This window comes from Bacillus rossius, chromosome 16 (genome assembly GCF_032445375.1).
Source record: "Bacillus rossius redtenbacheri isolate Brsri chromosome 16, Brsri_v3, whole genome shotgun sequence".
Taxonomy (NCBI): domain Eukaryota; kingdom Metazoa; phylum Arthropoda; class Insecta; order Phasmatodea; family Bacillidae; genus Bacillus; species Bacillus rossius.
Genome location: NC_086343.1, coordinates 27,489,690 through 27,506,895, shown reverse-complemented (window position 1 = coordinate 27,506,895; position 17,206 = coordinate 27,489,690). Strand labels below are relative to the sequence as shown.

Here is a 17,206-nt window from a genome sequence, read left to right as displayed (position 1 = left end):
ATTTTAAGTCAATTCGCAACACACACACTTCAATTTAATTTGCAATGCTTACAACAATCGTCAATATCGACATTTTCGCTTAGCCAAGAAAAAAATAGTCTCTCGACGCAAATACATCTTTTTTTAAATTTCAAAACTTTTCTGCCAGACGCAAAGAAATACTGAACCATGTACATGAAATATTACACACATAGATGGAAAATTATTATTGTCCGAAGGTTATCTCTCAAACGAAAATGATAGCTGCGTGCTGCAGAATAACACATTCTAACATTAAAAAACAATAAAACAAATGTATTCCTATATATATGACATCTTATTTTGAATTTCACATTTTAGTAAAATGTAATTTAGCTAATTTTAGTATAACACGATTCTTAGTTAACTTGCCATAGGTCGGAAACCAGTTAATATTGAATAAATATATAAAGCAAGCTTAACAACGTTTGCGTGTTCTGTAAAAGTAAAAAAAACTGAAATAATATTTACCACGTTTTTATTAGCTTCACATGTATGAATTAATGTATGAATGGACTATGTAATACAATCGTTCCATTGAATTTTTACCCACTTTTTGAGGTCCGAATGTGTTAAAATTTTGCATACATATAAAAATTCTGACACTACAATATTTTGATAACTTAAGACCTTACTTTTAAGGGGGAGGGGGTGCCAGAGAGTAAAACTAATTTTGAGCTTTGAGTAATAACCAGGCTTTTTGTGTATCCATGAGGTCGGGCCATGGTGGAAATTTGCCCCGGGGTCGACTTACCCTTGTGAGACCCAAAATTTCGGAAATTTTAAAACTCATGTTTTTTCTATTTGGAGTATTTACCATCCAAAAGGTCGGGTTGTGGTGGAAAATGTGCCAGGTTAAGGGGAGAGGGCGTAATGCCCTTAAATTTCGAAAATTTCAAAAATATATACTTTGTGATTTAGTGTGTTTCAGAGGTCGGGTTTTGGTGGAAAATGCGCCCGGGATTCATTAATGGCAATATGGGTACTATATCTGAAATTATCTGGCCACTCTTCCATTACATTCCATCAGTCCGTGTTTATTTCGGCACAGATGGTGTACATATAATTAAACTAACAGTCATTAAGTTTCCAGCGAAATACAGCGATTGTACTGCTGAAACGCGAACTTTGCCATTAATACTGAGTGGGGCATCTACCGTGCATTATATGCAAGGATGCACTGTAGATTATGCAGTTGTTTATTTGGGATCGCGTCTCTTTGCTGCCGGGCAGGCTTATGTAGTTATGGTCTCCAAGTAGAAGAACTTGATTGCTTTAAGTTAACGAGAAAAGTTCCATGTAATGTTGACGCATTAGCCGAAGTGACTAGATTACGTGAAAATTAATGACTAATTTTAAGTTCATTGTTAAAAATTAATTGAAACAAACTGAGAATACTAAATATGGGATTAAAGTATTGCTCATATTAAATATTTTATTTTGAGACTATAAAGAATAAAATTAACATACACTAAAAAAACTAAAATAAAACCAGATTTTGTCGTTGAATGAACTAAAAACTAAAAAAAATATATATACGTTTTAGTCCAACAGCCAAATAATGCACCATAACTCAGTTTGACTAAAAGCGTGGGGCGCTCTTTTTTTTCATAATCCTAAAATTAGTGATATAAATTTTAAGACAAATGATATCAAGATACAGAGTTGTGGTGCATTATTTGGCTGTTTGACAAATACTTAAGTTTAAATTTTATTTTTAATTTTTTAGTTAATTCAACTTTAAAGGCGTAATTTTTAAAAGTTTTTTTTTAACTGTAAGTTTATTTCTATTCCAAACGAAAGAGAGCATTTAAACCTTGTTAAAAGCCATGTCATAGTCCGCCAATACACGCGCAGGTTGCGAAGGCTTTAAGGTGCAGTTAATCTACTTCGCGGAAAATAATTCCCAACTTAAAAAGCTGAAAAAAATATTTCTATGAGAATACTTACTATAAAAACTAATTTACTTGTGGTTTTCTCAAAAGCATCTTGCAAGACAATTTATTTAAAGTTCAACAGTGACTAAAAATTCTAGTAAACAGTACCACACCAAAATTAAAAGATGTAAGTTCATTAATTTATAAAAAAAATCATATATCAATAAGAAAAAAAAACTTTAAATCTTTGGACTTCATTACGCGTAAATTTCGCATACTATAGGCAACCACATTATGCAATTTGTTAGTTCGTGAAAAAACATAATGGATACGCATGGCCGCGGAAACTTTTGACAACGGGATAAAAAAAATAAATTGCTAAAGCGTAAATCCAAAACCGTTAAAAAAATTAAAAATTAAAAAAAACCTATTATTGAACAATACGGTCATGCAATTACAAAAACACGCTATTCTAAACCAAAATATAACAAAAAAAAATCCGTCCTGCGAACGTTTATACTCGACGCAGTAAATTCCACATTACGCCAACATTAACGCAGGATGTGTTTTTGAAACGCGTCATTCGGAGAATACCACGGCAACAAGCTGGCCCGTGATTGGCCGGCGAGGGGAGAAGGGTGGGGGGTTGAACACCACCAAGCGACCACCAGTCCCAGCATTAAACCCCGAAATAAACACGCCGCGCGGGTTTAATTCGTCGCAGCTCAGCGAAGCCACCGATCGCTCGTTCCGCCGAAATGGTAATAATAAAAAAAAAAAACCAAACAAACTACGTCACTCGTTCGAGCTGTCCGTGCGTTTCCACGCTGATTTACTGTTCGCACTTGCAGCATCCGGCGTCGAAAATAAACAACTTATTTCGTTCATGATGGGAGATTTATCCTTCAGATTCGCGTCACCGGCAGCATAACGCGACATAAATTAGCGGCACAAAAATTCTGCGAGAGCTTTACATTGAAGTACATCCCAGCAAACACTCATCAGCGTGTCCAGAATATAAAAAAATGGGGGTATTGTCTGTAAAGTCGGTTTACGGACGATAATTTTAAGTGATAACGTCATAAAAAAAACATTGATGAAAAATTGCATGCTTTTTAATTTTCAAGTATTATTTACAGTTTTTGCAAATTTAATTTAAATTTTTTTTTTAGATATAATCACGAACAATAAGTTAAAAAAGCCCGCCTTAACCTGTTTGATATTATAGAAGATTTTCTCGCACGGTGGTTGTGTCGGTTCTTGCACCGCTCGGCTCAGGCGGAACTGTGACAATTTTTCGTGCGTGCAGCCGGCGTTCATCATTTTATAAGACGTTATCACGTCAAAAAAAAAATCTGAAATTCAGGAGAATATAAAAATTCTGGGGTAAAAATCTAAGGGCGGTATTCAAAGACGTTCGGCCTTCTTGGGACACTACCGTAACCTAACTGGCGGGCCGTATTCCAGAACGTGTCCACACCAGATCGCAGCAAGGAATAAAATCGACACAATAAACGGTACCCTGCGCGAGGCTAGAAACTGGTTTCAAACGCAATCCAGCGGACATTTAGCAGCCACAGATACAACTTACGGATAAAATACTGCATAGCAGCACCATCGCACAAAAATAGAACCACATTAATAAATTTCTTAAGCACTTTTAAGTTACGATTATTGACGTGACTAACTTCTAATAAATCGATGAACGCCGGCTGCACGCACGAAAAAGGATGACTCATTGTCCCGTTACGCACAGTGTTCCGTTACGCTCATTGTACGCTTGCGCCGCATCTATCTCTCTTCCACTCGATTGGAACAACCATCGATTTTTACTTTTTCGAGGCACATTAAACTTGAAACACTCCCATTCGTTTCCTACTTTTCCTATCATCGTCCTATCCTCAACAGAATTACACAGATTGGAAGAAGTTAAATAGCAAACATGTATAAAAGTTATAGTTAAAATAATCTCTTCGTTAACGTAATAAACACATTTGAATTAATGAGTGCAAATAAAAGTAAATTTATCAATTTAATTGTAGATTTCATTTCATTCCTTCTTTGTATCCATACAAAATAGTGATAATTCAATAAAAATGATTCAATTTTATTCATAAAAGTATGCAATCATTTCTTCAATGTTTTGTTATGACGTTGTCACGTTAAACTATGTCGTAAACCGACTTTCATTCCAATTTTTATTCTTGTTATGGCCATCAAAGTGTACAGAATATGTTCCAGGGTATTTCCGCTACTATAAAAGTTTAATTTGGCGCACCAACACATTTTGTACGTCCCCCGATATTCACGAAAGTCAACATGTACGAGTTAATGACGCCAGACGTGGGTCCGCCATCTGGACGAAATCAACTAAAAACGTGAGCTCTGCACATACGCGGAATTTGGGCAACAGATAGGTAATGGACAGGACACCGAAATCACTACAAATAAGGGACTGGTCGTGTACTATCGTGCACTAGGAATGAGATTAGGGTTAAGGTATAGCATATTCAACACCTAAAACATTTGTGTGTCCTGGAATAGAGGCCTGACAATATTAGCGGGCTATACATGTTTTGATCAGGGAGACTTAAATAAGACGGTTGGACTAACGCATAATGCATTTTGGATTCAGCATCTGTATATTGCAATGCTGGTTATGTCCAAAATATTTATAAGCAGAAATATTGGCATGCGAGGTCGAATTAAGTCTGTGATGATGCCTGTGAGTGTCGTGGGAGGAACATGGCAGGATTTATTTATACTTGTAAGTTTATTTAGACGACATTGAAGAATCTGCATTAGTGTTGAGACTATGGCAGCATCAGAAGGTAGGCTATACCAATAATTGTTATTTGTTGTTTTCTAAAGATCATTTTTAACAAGTGAGATATTATAACAGACCTGAAGAAATCAAGGAAAAGTCGGGGAATTCTATTTGCTGGTTTTTTTGTTGGACAACCCGATATATGTAACCTGTTTTTCCTTATCTGTGATGCGAGAAAAAAATGTAAGCAAGGGAAACACATCCACTGTGTTTACGAAAATTTGTGGCAAGATTCTAGACGGAAGGAGGGAAGGGTTTATTTTACGAGGAACAACTGTCGCGAAACTGATTTCCGGAAACATATCACTACACCGGGTGTCGTGTGAAGAGTCCTTCGCGCCTGATGGGTAGGCATGTTTCAACGCACGCAGTAGCTGCCGGTTGCCTACCTCCCCGCGTTTATGGAAATCGAGTCCAAAGGATTTTTCAATAACAAAGCAAACCGTAGCTAATAAATTTGACATGTTACAAACACGTCCAATTTACATGAAAAAGTCAACCTTGCTTTACATTTTTATTCCAAATAACTAGACCGACCCTTGATGGACCCAATTTGGTCCTAAATATATTCTTTTAAATAGACGTTAACTGCGTATTGATAACGTCATATTTTATAATGTACTTAAAACATACGGTTAAGATAAAATATATGTCCCTTCTCTGGTTTTAATTCATAATATTAGCTCGCACTACGAACATTTCAACACATCCGTGGTTATTGCATAAGTATGACCACACGTCAACATTTAAATTCAATGTTCTTGCGATAAATATTTCCAGAATTCACAAAAAGGTTTAATGGTAGAATTCTGGAAATTTGCCAGATACTGAAATACAAAAGCTTTCAATTTGCTGTACACAAGTACAATTCAAGATTATCTATAATAACCACATGAAATGCCAAAACCAAAACTGGCATGCTGGGTTAAAGAGGCGGCTAAAAACAAATTCAACAAACAATACACACACAAATCAAGGCATAAACAAAGGCACTTGCTGAAACAAAACGTTTAAAAAGTAACAAATAAGATGCACAAAGATGCAAGCTGCACTACAAGGAGGAAAAAAAAAAACAACAGAATACGGAAATGGAAATGAGAAAATAGGAAAATAGGAAAAAATTAAAGAACTTACCTTCCGTTCAACTGGAAGAGTAAACGTCAACTATGTACTGACTTAGTATGTTAGTCTCATGCAAAAAGGAAAAAAAAAAGCATTAAAGTTTCGGCAAATGAACCCACCACATTCAAATTTCTTGCAACAAAAGTTCTGGCGTTCCAGTAAAAAATCTGCACAATTTTTCCCACGAGTATTAATATTTAAATATAAATAATATATATATATATATACATATATATATACATACGTGTTATATTAAACAAATACGTTGATCACACAATTGAGTTTTTAATTTTTTTTAAAAAAGCTTTGCTTTACGAACTACAAACAAATAACAATTATTCATCTAGTTAAAAGGTTTGAAGGCGGTATTCAGAACAATTATAATTATTCACTTTTTTAAAAAAATATTTTTTCAGTCACAAATATTTTCATAATTAACTCACCAATAAAATAATGTCCCAGTTATAAACTTTAATAGTAATAACTAAGCATTACAGTGTGTGGGTTCAAGGTCACAACGAAAGAGTACCTAACAGTTTTAGATAAGTACATGCGCGAGAACGGCTTTGTTTTTTTTTTCTCACTTACAGCGCCATCTATGTAAAATGGCGAATCTTTAAGCGTACAGCGATTTGTTTTCAGCAATTTGCTAAGAGTGAATGCGTAATCCCAGTTCAAAGTGAGTTTCGTTGAAAGTTTTATTGCGATCTCCCATGTAGCAAACACATTCGCAGATGCTATAGGCAATTCGAGACGACAGAGCTCTTATTCACTTGCCTCCGCGTTGACCTGACATAACGCCATGAGATTTTTTTCCTTTGGGGCTTTATAAAAAAAGATCGTGTCTACGTTCCGACGCTACCTAATGATTGGCCAGAGTTGACACAGAGAATTCATTTCTCCGGACGTGTTTACCAAAGTGTGGAAAGAATTGGACTTTAGGTTGGATGTGCGCCGTATAACTGAAGGTGAACATACTGAACATTTGTCAATAAAAAAACCTAGGTTACATTACCTTCAATTCGATGTACGATTGATTTGTTGTAAATAGATTCAATTAAGACTGTTTTGATATACCATCGACACTGGGACATTACTTTACGGACATACGCATATATGAATCACAGCAGAGCGTGTACAGAACATCCCTCACACCTACTGAGCACTGCACTGTACATTTGTTACTCCATGCTACTAGGTTATTTTGTCGCTTGCCCCCTGTGCCCGGTATAGGTCTGGTGTATTTAGTAATAAAGTGTAATGTTAGCATGCACATGAATGGGGAAACACCATCCCACCATCACGAAAGGTTGGGGCATGATGGGTAACGCATAAATAAAACCAATGTGGGAATGCATTTGGACAAGACAATTTCATGGAAAAAATTATATTGTTGCAGGTTTAAGGTATTCTTCCTCATAATGGTTTGAAACATGCAATTTTTTTTATAAACGAGCCAGACTTTTTTTACTTACAAACTCCCTTCTATAATTGTGCACCCCTTCAACAAAATTGCTGTTATGATAGACACAAACACAATCCCCATTACTGACCGCGAATATTAATGGCAGTTTGTAAACTCAAGAACACCTTCAAGCAGTTCGTTTGGTAACTTTCTCATGCACATCGATTTAGTTTAAGGCACGCCTAATGATACGAGTAGTTTCATATTTTTAATTAAAGTTTACACAAATAATTTTGAAGCTTCTTTGTAAGCAAGGCCTAGATCTCCATGATAAAAAGTAGTGACAATGCCGCAACTATAATCCCGGTACTGAATATGTTCGTAAAATGAAGTTCTCGGGCTTCTGTAATACGATGTCCAAGCATGCATGCTAAAGCTACGTAGTCAGTAGTTCTAAAATACCAATAAAGGAAATCTTCAAGGTCTTCTGGGCTGCAACGCGAAGTAATTAAGTGAAGCTACAGACACAATGAAATCCGCCGACACCAATTCCTGGAATATAACCAAACGCGGAATTTAAGCGATCGAACACTGGAATTTCGCAACTGCTCATGGAACACGAATTAAAAGGCAAAAGGTTTAAAGAACACTTCAGAAAAATTCAATGCGTGGATTCAAATGCTTCGTTGTAGTCGCAGAAATGCGCGTCAACGACATCAAAATAAAGTAGCAAGTCACAATTCTTACTTCGAGAATCATCATTCAACACACGCGATAGAGAAAAACATAAAACAGCAAAATACGAGAAGGCACACACACAGCACTTAAACGCTGCTTTCCAAGCGTCAACTTACGTTTGAATAATCTAGCAAAATTACTTTTCTGAAAACTGGAGACTAGCTTTCTTGAAAACTAATAACATTCATGACCAAATCGATAATTTTGAAATCAAACCTATGAAACAAGCATGGTACAAAATTTAAGCTAAAAAAACACATAATTGGCGAATACTTCGAGTGTATAGTGTGTTTTTGTTCTAACTCTAATATGGACTTTCCTTTTCGTAAGTTTGTTGGTTTAATTGAGGTAATTAAGTCAGAGAGTTTAGTGTTTGCAATGTTACTTATTTATTGTATTTTGTTATAACGAAGGTCAATGCTAATTCTTTGACAACGCGATGTTTACATCTTCATTTAAGAATATTAATTTTTGAGTTCCTTCCGAGCACCAACTATCTTCTAGCACTGGTCTTTATGCAGCTACGGTTTTGCAAACAATGACCAATTATTTAGAAGAGACCCCACTCCACGGAGTAACAATTCCTCCATGGTTGGTCGACAAGTCTTCTTACGCGGGCACTTATGCTTTGTGTTGTCCCAGTACCTCCAATAGTTAAAAAAAAAATTCGTAAACAAGTTTCCTGAATAACTTTCAAGTGATAACTGGGCGCATCAGAAAATTCCTATTATTAAACATTCGATTATTTTTTCCCTGGTTCGAAAAATTATCTGGAAAAACGTATTTCATACGTGCAAAAATAACCATAGCCTCGTATTTTTTTAGGAAGCAGTAAGTGCTAAGTGCATGCCTTCCAGAAGCTGGACGAGATGGAAAGATGAGAATTTTGGATAAGGGGGAGAGGAACAGAGACAAAAAAAGCCATGCAATAAACCTCACGTATTGTGGAAGCAGTAAGTGGTAAGTGGTAAGAGGTAAGAGGAGGGGGAGAGTGGGGGGAAAGACAAAAAGCCGCGAGGTAAGCCTCACCACCATGCTCGCGAGACACGCTAGCGCCATGCCCATGCGAGACGGCCGCCTTACTGCACGCCTTCTCGTCCGAGCCGTCCGAGCAGTCAGGGTTGTCGTCGCACATCCAGGTGAGCGGCACGCACTCCCCTTGCTTGGAGCGGCACGTGAACTCGTCCGGCCCGCACACCTTCTGCTCTGCAACACCCCGGGGCGGGTCCAAGTTCACGACAAGGGAGAGGGGTGTGCGGCATACTCACTGCAGAGGACCTCGTCCGCGCCGTTGGGGCAGTCGGCGCTGCGGTCGCAGGCCCAGGCGCGCGGGATGCACACCCCGGGGGCGCACTGGAAGCTGGCCTCGTCGCATCTGCGCACGCCTGCGGCACGCCACACCCTCCCGTCCAATCACCCGTCACCGCTTACAACCAATCAGCGTATCTTTACGCCAGGCGAAATGGAACAAAGAGGTAGCGCTTATTCCAATAGGGATCCATCTAGAATTGAGGTGATGCTCATTCCAAAAAGGATCCATCTAGAATTAAGGTGTTGATCATTCGAAAAGGGATCCATCTAGAATTGAGGTCATTCTTGTTCCAAAAGGGATCCATCTAGAATTGTGCTGATGCTTATTCCAAAAGGGATCCATCTAGAATTGTGCTGATGCTTATTCCAAAAGGGATCCATCTAGAATTGAGGTGATGCTTATCCCAAAAGGGATCCATCTAGAATTGAGGTGATGCTTATCTCAAAAGGGATCGATCTAGAATTGAGGGGGTGCTTATTCCAAAATCCAAAAGGGATTCATCTAGAATTGAGGTGATGCTTATTCCAAAATGGATCCACCTTGAATTGAGGTGATGCTTATTCCAAAATGGATCCACCTAGAATTGAGGTGATGCTTATTCCAAAACAGATCCATCTAGAATTGAGGTAATGCTTATTCCAAAAAGGATCAATCAAATTCGGATCAATCTTGAATTGGAAAGTTATTTATATTTTGCTCAATCTAACTTAAAAGTGTGTTACTGTATTCTCATTAACAACAGGGTTTGTTCCTAGCGTTGAGAGCAAGCGGCGGACAGGTATCGCAGGCGCTGTCCGGACAGAGGAAGAGACCACTCACGACAGACTGTAGGGTCCTCATCACTGCTGTCCGTGCAGTCTCGCTCGCCGTCACACTACTTTCACAACTCAATATACTTGTGAAATAAACCAAACAAATCCTTAAATACTACATCTAGCCTAGCCAACCATGTTTGTTTTATAAGAACAGAAAGCTGTCAACGTCAAAATGTTTGTTCAAATAGCTTTGAGGTGTCTTATACGAATGATTTTTTATCTGTGCTGAAATGCACGGGTGAATATTCAAGCCATGCATATTTAACAAGGTTAGATCTGGATCACATACTTCCAATGATTATGGCAAAAACTTTTATCCTTCGATTCTAATTTAAAAAATATATATTATTTACTGTGGTACAAAAAATACCCTTATTTTACACGAAATGTTGTCCAAATTTTGCAAAAGATTTACTATAAACAACATCAGTATTGAACGACATTTCTGAAAGTCAACTAACATGTCAGGTTATTCTACTTAAATTTAATTTATCGCCAGATACTTGTTTACTTCGTTTTTGATGTGTAACATCTTAGCTCTCGGTATAGCCTAAGGCATTTTGTGAATGCGACGAAAGTCGTATGGAACGGAAAGATGTAATCACGGTGCTGCCATCTGTGGCGGATGGCGCGAACCAAAATTCATAAAACCAAAAGGAAACTCTAGTATCAACTGTTTAATGAATTTTAACAAGATCGGCAGTATTTCAATGAAGTTCCTTGAAAAAAAAAATCAGGTACAAAGCCGGGGTTTAGTATTTTTATTTTAACCCTTTATCACTTTTATCGGATTCTTTCATTATATAGTTTAAAATTTCAGTCAAAATGGAATGATTCAATAGTCGACGTAGCTGCTCCGGCTGCGAATTAAGCGGCTGGCGAGGAAACTACGTGTGATTTGCGTCAAGAAATGTAGTTAAAAACACAATTTGCGTATCTACCGGAGCTTCGTATTGCAAGTGTATTTGCAACATGAAAACATATCAATTTGCTCGGCACCGAGGTTAGATATTACACATCACTGCTGAGCACTGAAAGACTAGTTCAATTTTTTTTTTGTTTGATGTCTCGTTGACCACAAGATCATTAAAGACGGTTAATATGAACACACAATTTAATGAAACTAGGGAAATACTCAACTATGGCCTTTAGTAACCTGTGCCGGAGTGATTTCGAGAACCATGGTAAACCGTAATCAGCATAACATGAGCCAGAATTCAAACCCAGGTAATAATTATTGTTGTCACGAGAATTAAGTGACTACACCTAAGCTCCACACAGACTATACCTACTTTAATTTATTTCCTTGCGTTCACAGTAAAATTTTCTTCAACTGCGTCAAGATCCCAGAGTAGAAGTTAATTTTCGATGTATTCACAGCTGGGTGGTATAGTTGTCGAAATATTTCTTCAAGGTGTGGTTTTAGGATGTAAAAAAACAACTAATAATCCAACGACAGCAGGTGAGACTGAGCCGTAAATTAAATCCGTTTGAAAAAAAAAAAGGCTGTAAATTTTAAATGCTCACGTAAAGATTTAACGTAATGAACTAAACACGACACAAAAACACACCAAAACTTGTAAAATAAAGTATGTGCTAGGGGTAGATTATGGAGGTGGAGTCTTATGAATTTGATTAGAGCATATTTTTTGATAGAAAACGTTTTTTCTAAATGAACGAAGATAATATTAACAAAACGTTAAAAGCTCAATTCACAGGAATAAATTGTACGTACAAATGTTTCCTATTACACTCTTTTACAGTTACTGATCAATAACTGCAAAAACATATGCTGCTCTGCTATATTTACCCAGCAAACATGACATGTCTGAGAATCTAATTACATCGGGATATGAATATTGTGTTTACTCCTACACGAACAAATTTATTTCTGTACTACCACAAAAGATTCCTTTAGAAACCAGTTGCCAAGAAATAGTTTGTAAGGCTATAATAAATAGGTATATTGTAACTTCGTACAACACATGGATATGTTTTTTTTTTTCGTATACGAAATACGTATTTCGAGATAATACTGAGAATTTCTTAACAAAAATTGGCGCAATATATATAATTTAAAATTTTTGTTTCATTCAAGCATACATTTAAAAAAAACACGGAAAGGAATATTCCAAAAATTTCACTATTTTGTTTTGCTGTGCTTATTAATGCACACTGTTGATACTGGAAAGCTATTCAGGAAACAAGTTTACAAATAACTAATGTGGAACAAAACAAAAGCATGAATGTTCGGGTTATGAATCCGAACCCAGTGTTAAAATTCGAACAATGTTTTGTGGCGATGCAGTTGGTTTAAATTGTAAATGTACAAATTTACAAATATATTTCTAACTTAACTTAAAAAATTGGTTGTCTGTAAGGTCGGTTTACGGACGATAGTTCAACGTGACAACGACATAAACATTGATGAAATGATTGCATACTTTTATGAATAAAATTGAATCATTTTTATTTAATTATCACTATTTTGTATGGATACAAACAAGGAGTGAAATGAAATCTACAATTTAATCGGTAAATTTACTTTTATTTGCACTCATTAATCCTTACTAATATTATAAATGCGAAAGTAACTGTCTGTCTGTCTGTTACCTTTTCCCGGCTGATCGGCTGAACGGATCGTAATGAAATTTGGCAAGGAGATAGATTAGATCCTGGGGATGGATATAGGCTATCTTTTGTCTAAAAAAAAATAAATTTTAAACGGGTTAAAAAAAGATATCTTAATTTTATGTAACGTGTGTCATAGATATACAAACTGTTAAGTGTCATTCCTCTATGTCTGCCGAGCAATAGCTTTCAAGACATTACGTTACGTTTTGCTATTGTAAGGAACTAAGTAGAGAGTAAGAAAAAAAATAAATATCCTGACAGTTTGTAGTGTCGCCATATTTGTTTCAATTTTCAATACCGTTTTTGTATATTACAATTTAAATTATTTTTTTTTACAGTACCTACTTATAACTTATTTGCAAGGAGTTTGGTTTAGTGTTTATAATTGGATGGTGTTATGTAAAAATGGTTCAACCCACAAACATTTTCAACTGAGTAAATTGAGCTCAAAGTTGAACACACAATAACCGGTATTGTGGCAGTGCGTTGAATGTTTGGTCGCAAGATGGCATAGTAGCAAGGAATGTCGGTTAAACAAATTTAGCTCAATTAAAAGTGTAATTTTACCTACACAATTATTTCAATATCTTTTTTTCCTTTTGTTGGTTAACTCATTTGTGCATAACACCATCCAATTAATCTGCTGAGCGTCAAGAGTCTTAGGGCTGCTGAGACCGAAGACCAGAAATATTTATCAATTATGTAATATATTGTTGAAAAATTTGAATTTTACTATTTCAGGTAGGTCGATTTTTTTTTATGAATTAGAATAGTTACGTGTAATTGCCATCTTCCTTTATTTCATATTAAACATTATGTTTGGTTGAGTGTGAGATAATTTTATTTATGCATGTTTTAATTTCATTTATTTTCTTATATATATATATATATATATATATATATATCCTTACCTACCTACTTCTATTAAATTTCAGGTGGATGTTAACATTGTCATTCCAGTTGAATCAATTTTTTTGACAAATTAGTTGTTATACTTTTTGTTTCATTTTGGACTATGTTTTTTTTTTTTTACTTAATTCAAAGATTTGTGGTGTGTACAGGGAGTGATATCTCTATTAATTTCTATACTCCTTTGGATAAGCGGAATATGGCCACCACAGTTTTACATATCAACAAATCCTACAAATGTTTTAAACATAATGACAAATAAAAAATAGTTTTACAAACATCCTTAGTTTTTTTTGGTGTGTATAGTTTGAAGTTTAATATTATGTATGTACGTAAATTCTTTAACATAGAGTTATTTATTAATTTATTTAGAAAATTATTGATAGGTAGGTAATAAGTTTTCCTTTATATCTCTTTCGATTTGGTGTGTTTCCGAGCCATTCGGGGTCCTCAAAATCACCCCCCCCCCCCCCCCCCCCCGCCGCCAGGTGGTTAAAGCCCCAAAATTTCGAAAGTTTAAAATTTTTAAAAAACCTCTCTTTCGATTTTAAGCGTTTTCGAGCCATTCTGGGTCCTAGAACCCCCCGCCCCCCTCTGGGAAAAAGCCCCAAAATTTCGATAATTTTAGGAATTTCAAATATCTATTCTTTCGAAATTGAGTGTTCCGAAACATTCGAGGTCCTGAACATCCACCCCCCCCCCCCCTCCCTTTTCTCAAAAGTGAAAGCCACAAAATTTCGAAAAATTGGAGAAAATTGTATTAAAATTAAGTCATTACGAACTAAAGTGTCCGGGCATGGTGGAACTTTTACCCAAAGTCGACTTCGCACCCAATTTTGTGGGAGGGGGGGGGGGGAGTGAAAAACTCCAAATTAACGAAAAATTTCAAAAATTTCTTTAATTTAAGTATACTTTTTTACTATTTGGAGTGTTTCCGAGCCATTCGGGTTCCTCAAACTACTCTCCCCCCACAAGGAGTCAAAGACCCAATAATTAGAAAAATTCCTAAAATTTCCAAAAACCTATTCTTTTTCGATTTGGAGTGTTTACGAGCCTTTCGGGGTCCTCAACATCACCCCCCCCCCACCCCCTCAGGGGTCAAAACCCAAAAATTTAAAAAATTTCAATTATCATTCTTTCGATTTTTATTGTTTCCCAGCCATTCAGGGTCCTCAAAATCACCCCTCCCCCTCTGGGAACAAAGCCCCAAAATTTCGAAAATTTCAGGATTTTCAAATATCATTTCTTTCGAGATGGAGTGTTCCAAACCATTCGAGGTCCTGAACATCCACTTTTCGCAAAAGTGAAAGCCCCAAAATTTCGAAAGAATATATATAATTGGATTTTGGTATGTATGACGTCGATAAACTCTTACACCGTTTGACCGATCGCCATGAAAGTTGGCACATCGAAGTGTTTTTATCATGAAGAAGGTTTTTATGCTATCCATTTTTTTTTGTAACTCGCTGCTAGATGGCGCTGTAGCGCATTAACTTCTTAACCTTTCAACCGATCGCCCTGGGTAAACAGAAAATCATAGGTCACAGATACACAAACAGTAATTATGTGTCATTTCTTAATGTCCAACACACTTGACATATCGCTATCCATTTTGCTGTAACTCGCGGACAATGTATCACCCGGTGTTCAGCCCGGGCAAAGCCGGGTACTGCAGCTACTTCAAATATGTTTATTACTTTAACGAAGAGATTATTTTAACTGTAACTTTTATACATGTTTGCTATTTAACTTCTTACAATCTGTGTTATTCTGTTAAGGATGGGACGATGATAGGAAAAGTAGGAAACGAATGGGAGTGTTTCAAGTTTAATGTGCCTCGAAAAAGTCAAAATCGATGGTTGTTCTAATCGAGTGGAAGAGAGAGAGATGCGGCGCAAGCGTACAATGAGCGTAACGGGACACAGCGCATAACGGGACAATGCGCGTAACGGGGCAATGCGCGTAACGGGACACTTTTTCCGTGCGTGCAGCCGGCGTTCATCGATTTATTAGACGTCACGTCAAAAAACAAAAAACAAAGCCAACTAGAGTGTAGGTATGTGAAGGCGACAACTCCGCTGGCGCGCACTCCACCAGATGGACGAGCAGACCCGGGGGGCAGATGATGACCGGCACGTTATCTGGACCGCGTCCTTGGGAGGCCGGCGTCACGTGATGCCGTCGTGACGCGAGTGCCAACCGGCGGCCTTAAAGACGCGACCCTCCCAAGGTCATGACTCCCCCCCCCCCCCCCTTCCCGCACCCCGAGCGAAACTGGAGCGAAAACTTTTGAAATTCCCGCACACGCCACGTCGACATTTCTGTTTCTTCCAAGGGCCTGTTTCGAACATCTTTAATCGATACACCTCCCTTTTCGCATTCGTCGTTCGGCCAGTAATATCTTAAGACATTCACCAAGTTTAAATACAACCTGCGCAAGAAGGCACGAAGACAGGCTTTTTTTTTACACATATGGTATTACACTTACAGAATATTAGTTGAATAAATTTGTGACAGGAAAAAAAAAAACAAATGCAAGTGATGCCTACAGTTAAAATTTTATAAAAAAAGTCATAAAATTAATGACTGAAAAAAAATTAAAAAAAAATACAACATGGCGCGTGAGATCGCATTAACTTCTCGTTTACTTCGGGCGTCACTAAAAAACTATTCCAGGGTCTACAAACACACGGTGAAACTATTTCAAGTCATTTTAATGTGCGTTTCTTAAAACTTTTGTTACACGATCTTTAAAAATAATAAAAATCATAAAACGAAGTCGTTATTAGCATCTGTCTGTTCGCTTACTTCCTATAAACTAAAAATTCCATTTTGATGCGGTTTATCTTGTAGTATTATTACAAACCATTTCTTGGCAATTGGTTGTTTTCCAAAGGAATCTTTCGTGGAAATACAGAAGAAAAAAAATGTTTTCTTTGCATGAAGTAAGCCGTCAAACACCACAAAAAAAAAGTTGCGAAAGGCAGCCGAGAATGAAGAGTTTGTTGGCAGCCCTGAGTCGCGGGCACAGTGCCAACACGGTCAGCTGGACGAGAGGTGGGCGGGGAGAAAAACCCGGAGCACCCCGAGTAAACCAAACTGCTCGCGGCAACGTCCGCCGAGTTTCCAGTCCCCCGCCGGTAGTCGAACCCCCGGCAAAGCGAACACTTACGTCAAGCAGGACTTCATATTGCGTTACTGAGGAAAAAAAGGACAGGAAAAAATATATAAAACTAAAGTCGAGACTGCAAAAGTAAAGAATTTACTATTACTTTGAAAATTCGCGAACGGAAATTCAAACTAATATTCTTCTAGTGAAATTATGATTAAGAATACTGTAACTACTTTGTGGAAAACAAAGTTTACTACATCCTGATTATCATGGCACCAGCGTTAATATATATATATATATATATATATATATAACCCAAAAATTAAAATATTCTTTACTATACCGTATGTAACACTTGAGTGTTTTCATAGACAATTATCTTTAATTGAATAGTTAACAGCAGAAAGGCAACGTGTCCACATTGTTCAATTATTTAG

General features: G+C 37.0%; 1 protein-coding gene across 8 annotated transcripts in view; it reads right to left on the bottom strand.

Annotated features, from left to right (window-relative positions):
* LOC134540050 (very low-density lipoprotein receptor) overlaps positions 1-17,206 on the bottom strand; it is a 494,291-nt gene that overhangs the window by 44,708 nt on the left and 432,377 nt on the right. For 2 of the 8 annotated variants that reach the window (XM_063382497.1, XM_063382500.1), the window contains one exon: positions 9,256-9,372. In XM_063382497.1, the coding sequence (XP_063238567.1) occupies positions 9,256-9,372 (117 nt within the window). Of the gene's footprint in view, positions 1-9,016; positions 9,194-9,255; positions 9,373-10,118; positions 10,197-17,206 lie in introns of those variants that run through there. The other 6 variants (XM_063382495.1, XM_063382498.1, XM_063382496.1 and 3 more) reach the window with 4 other exon arrangements.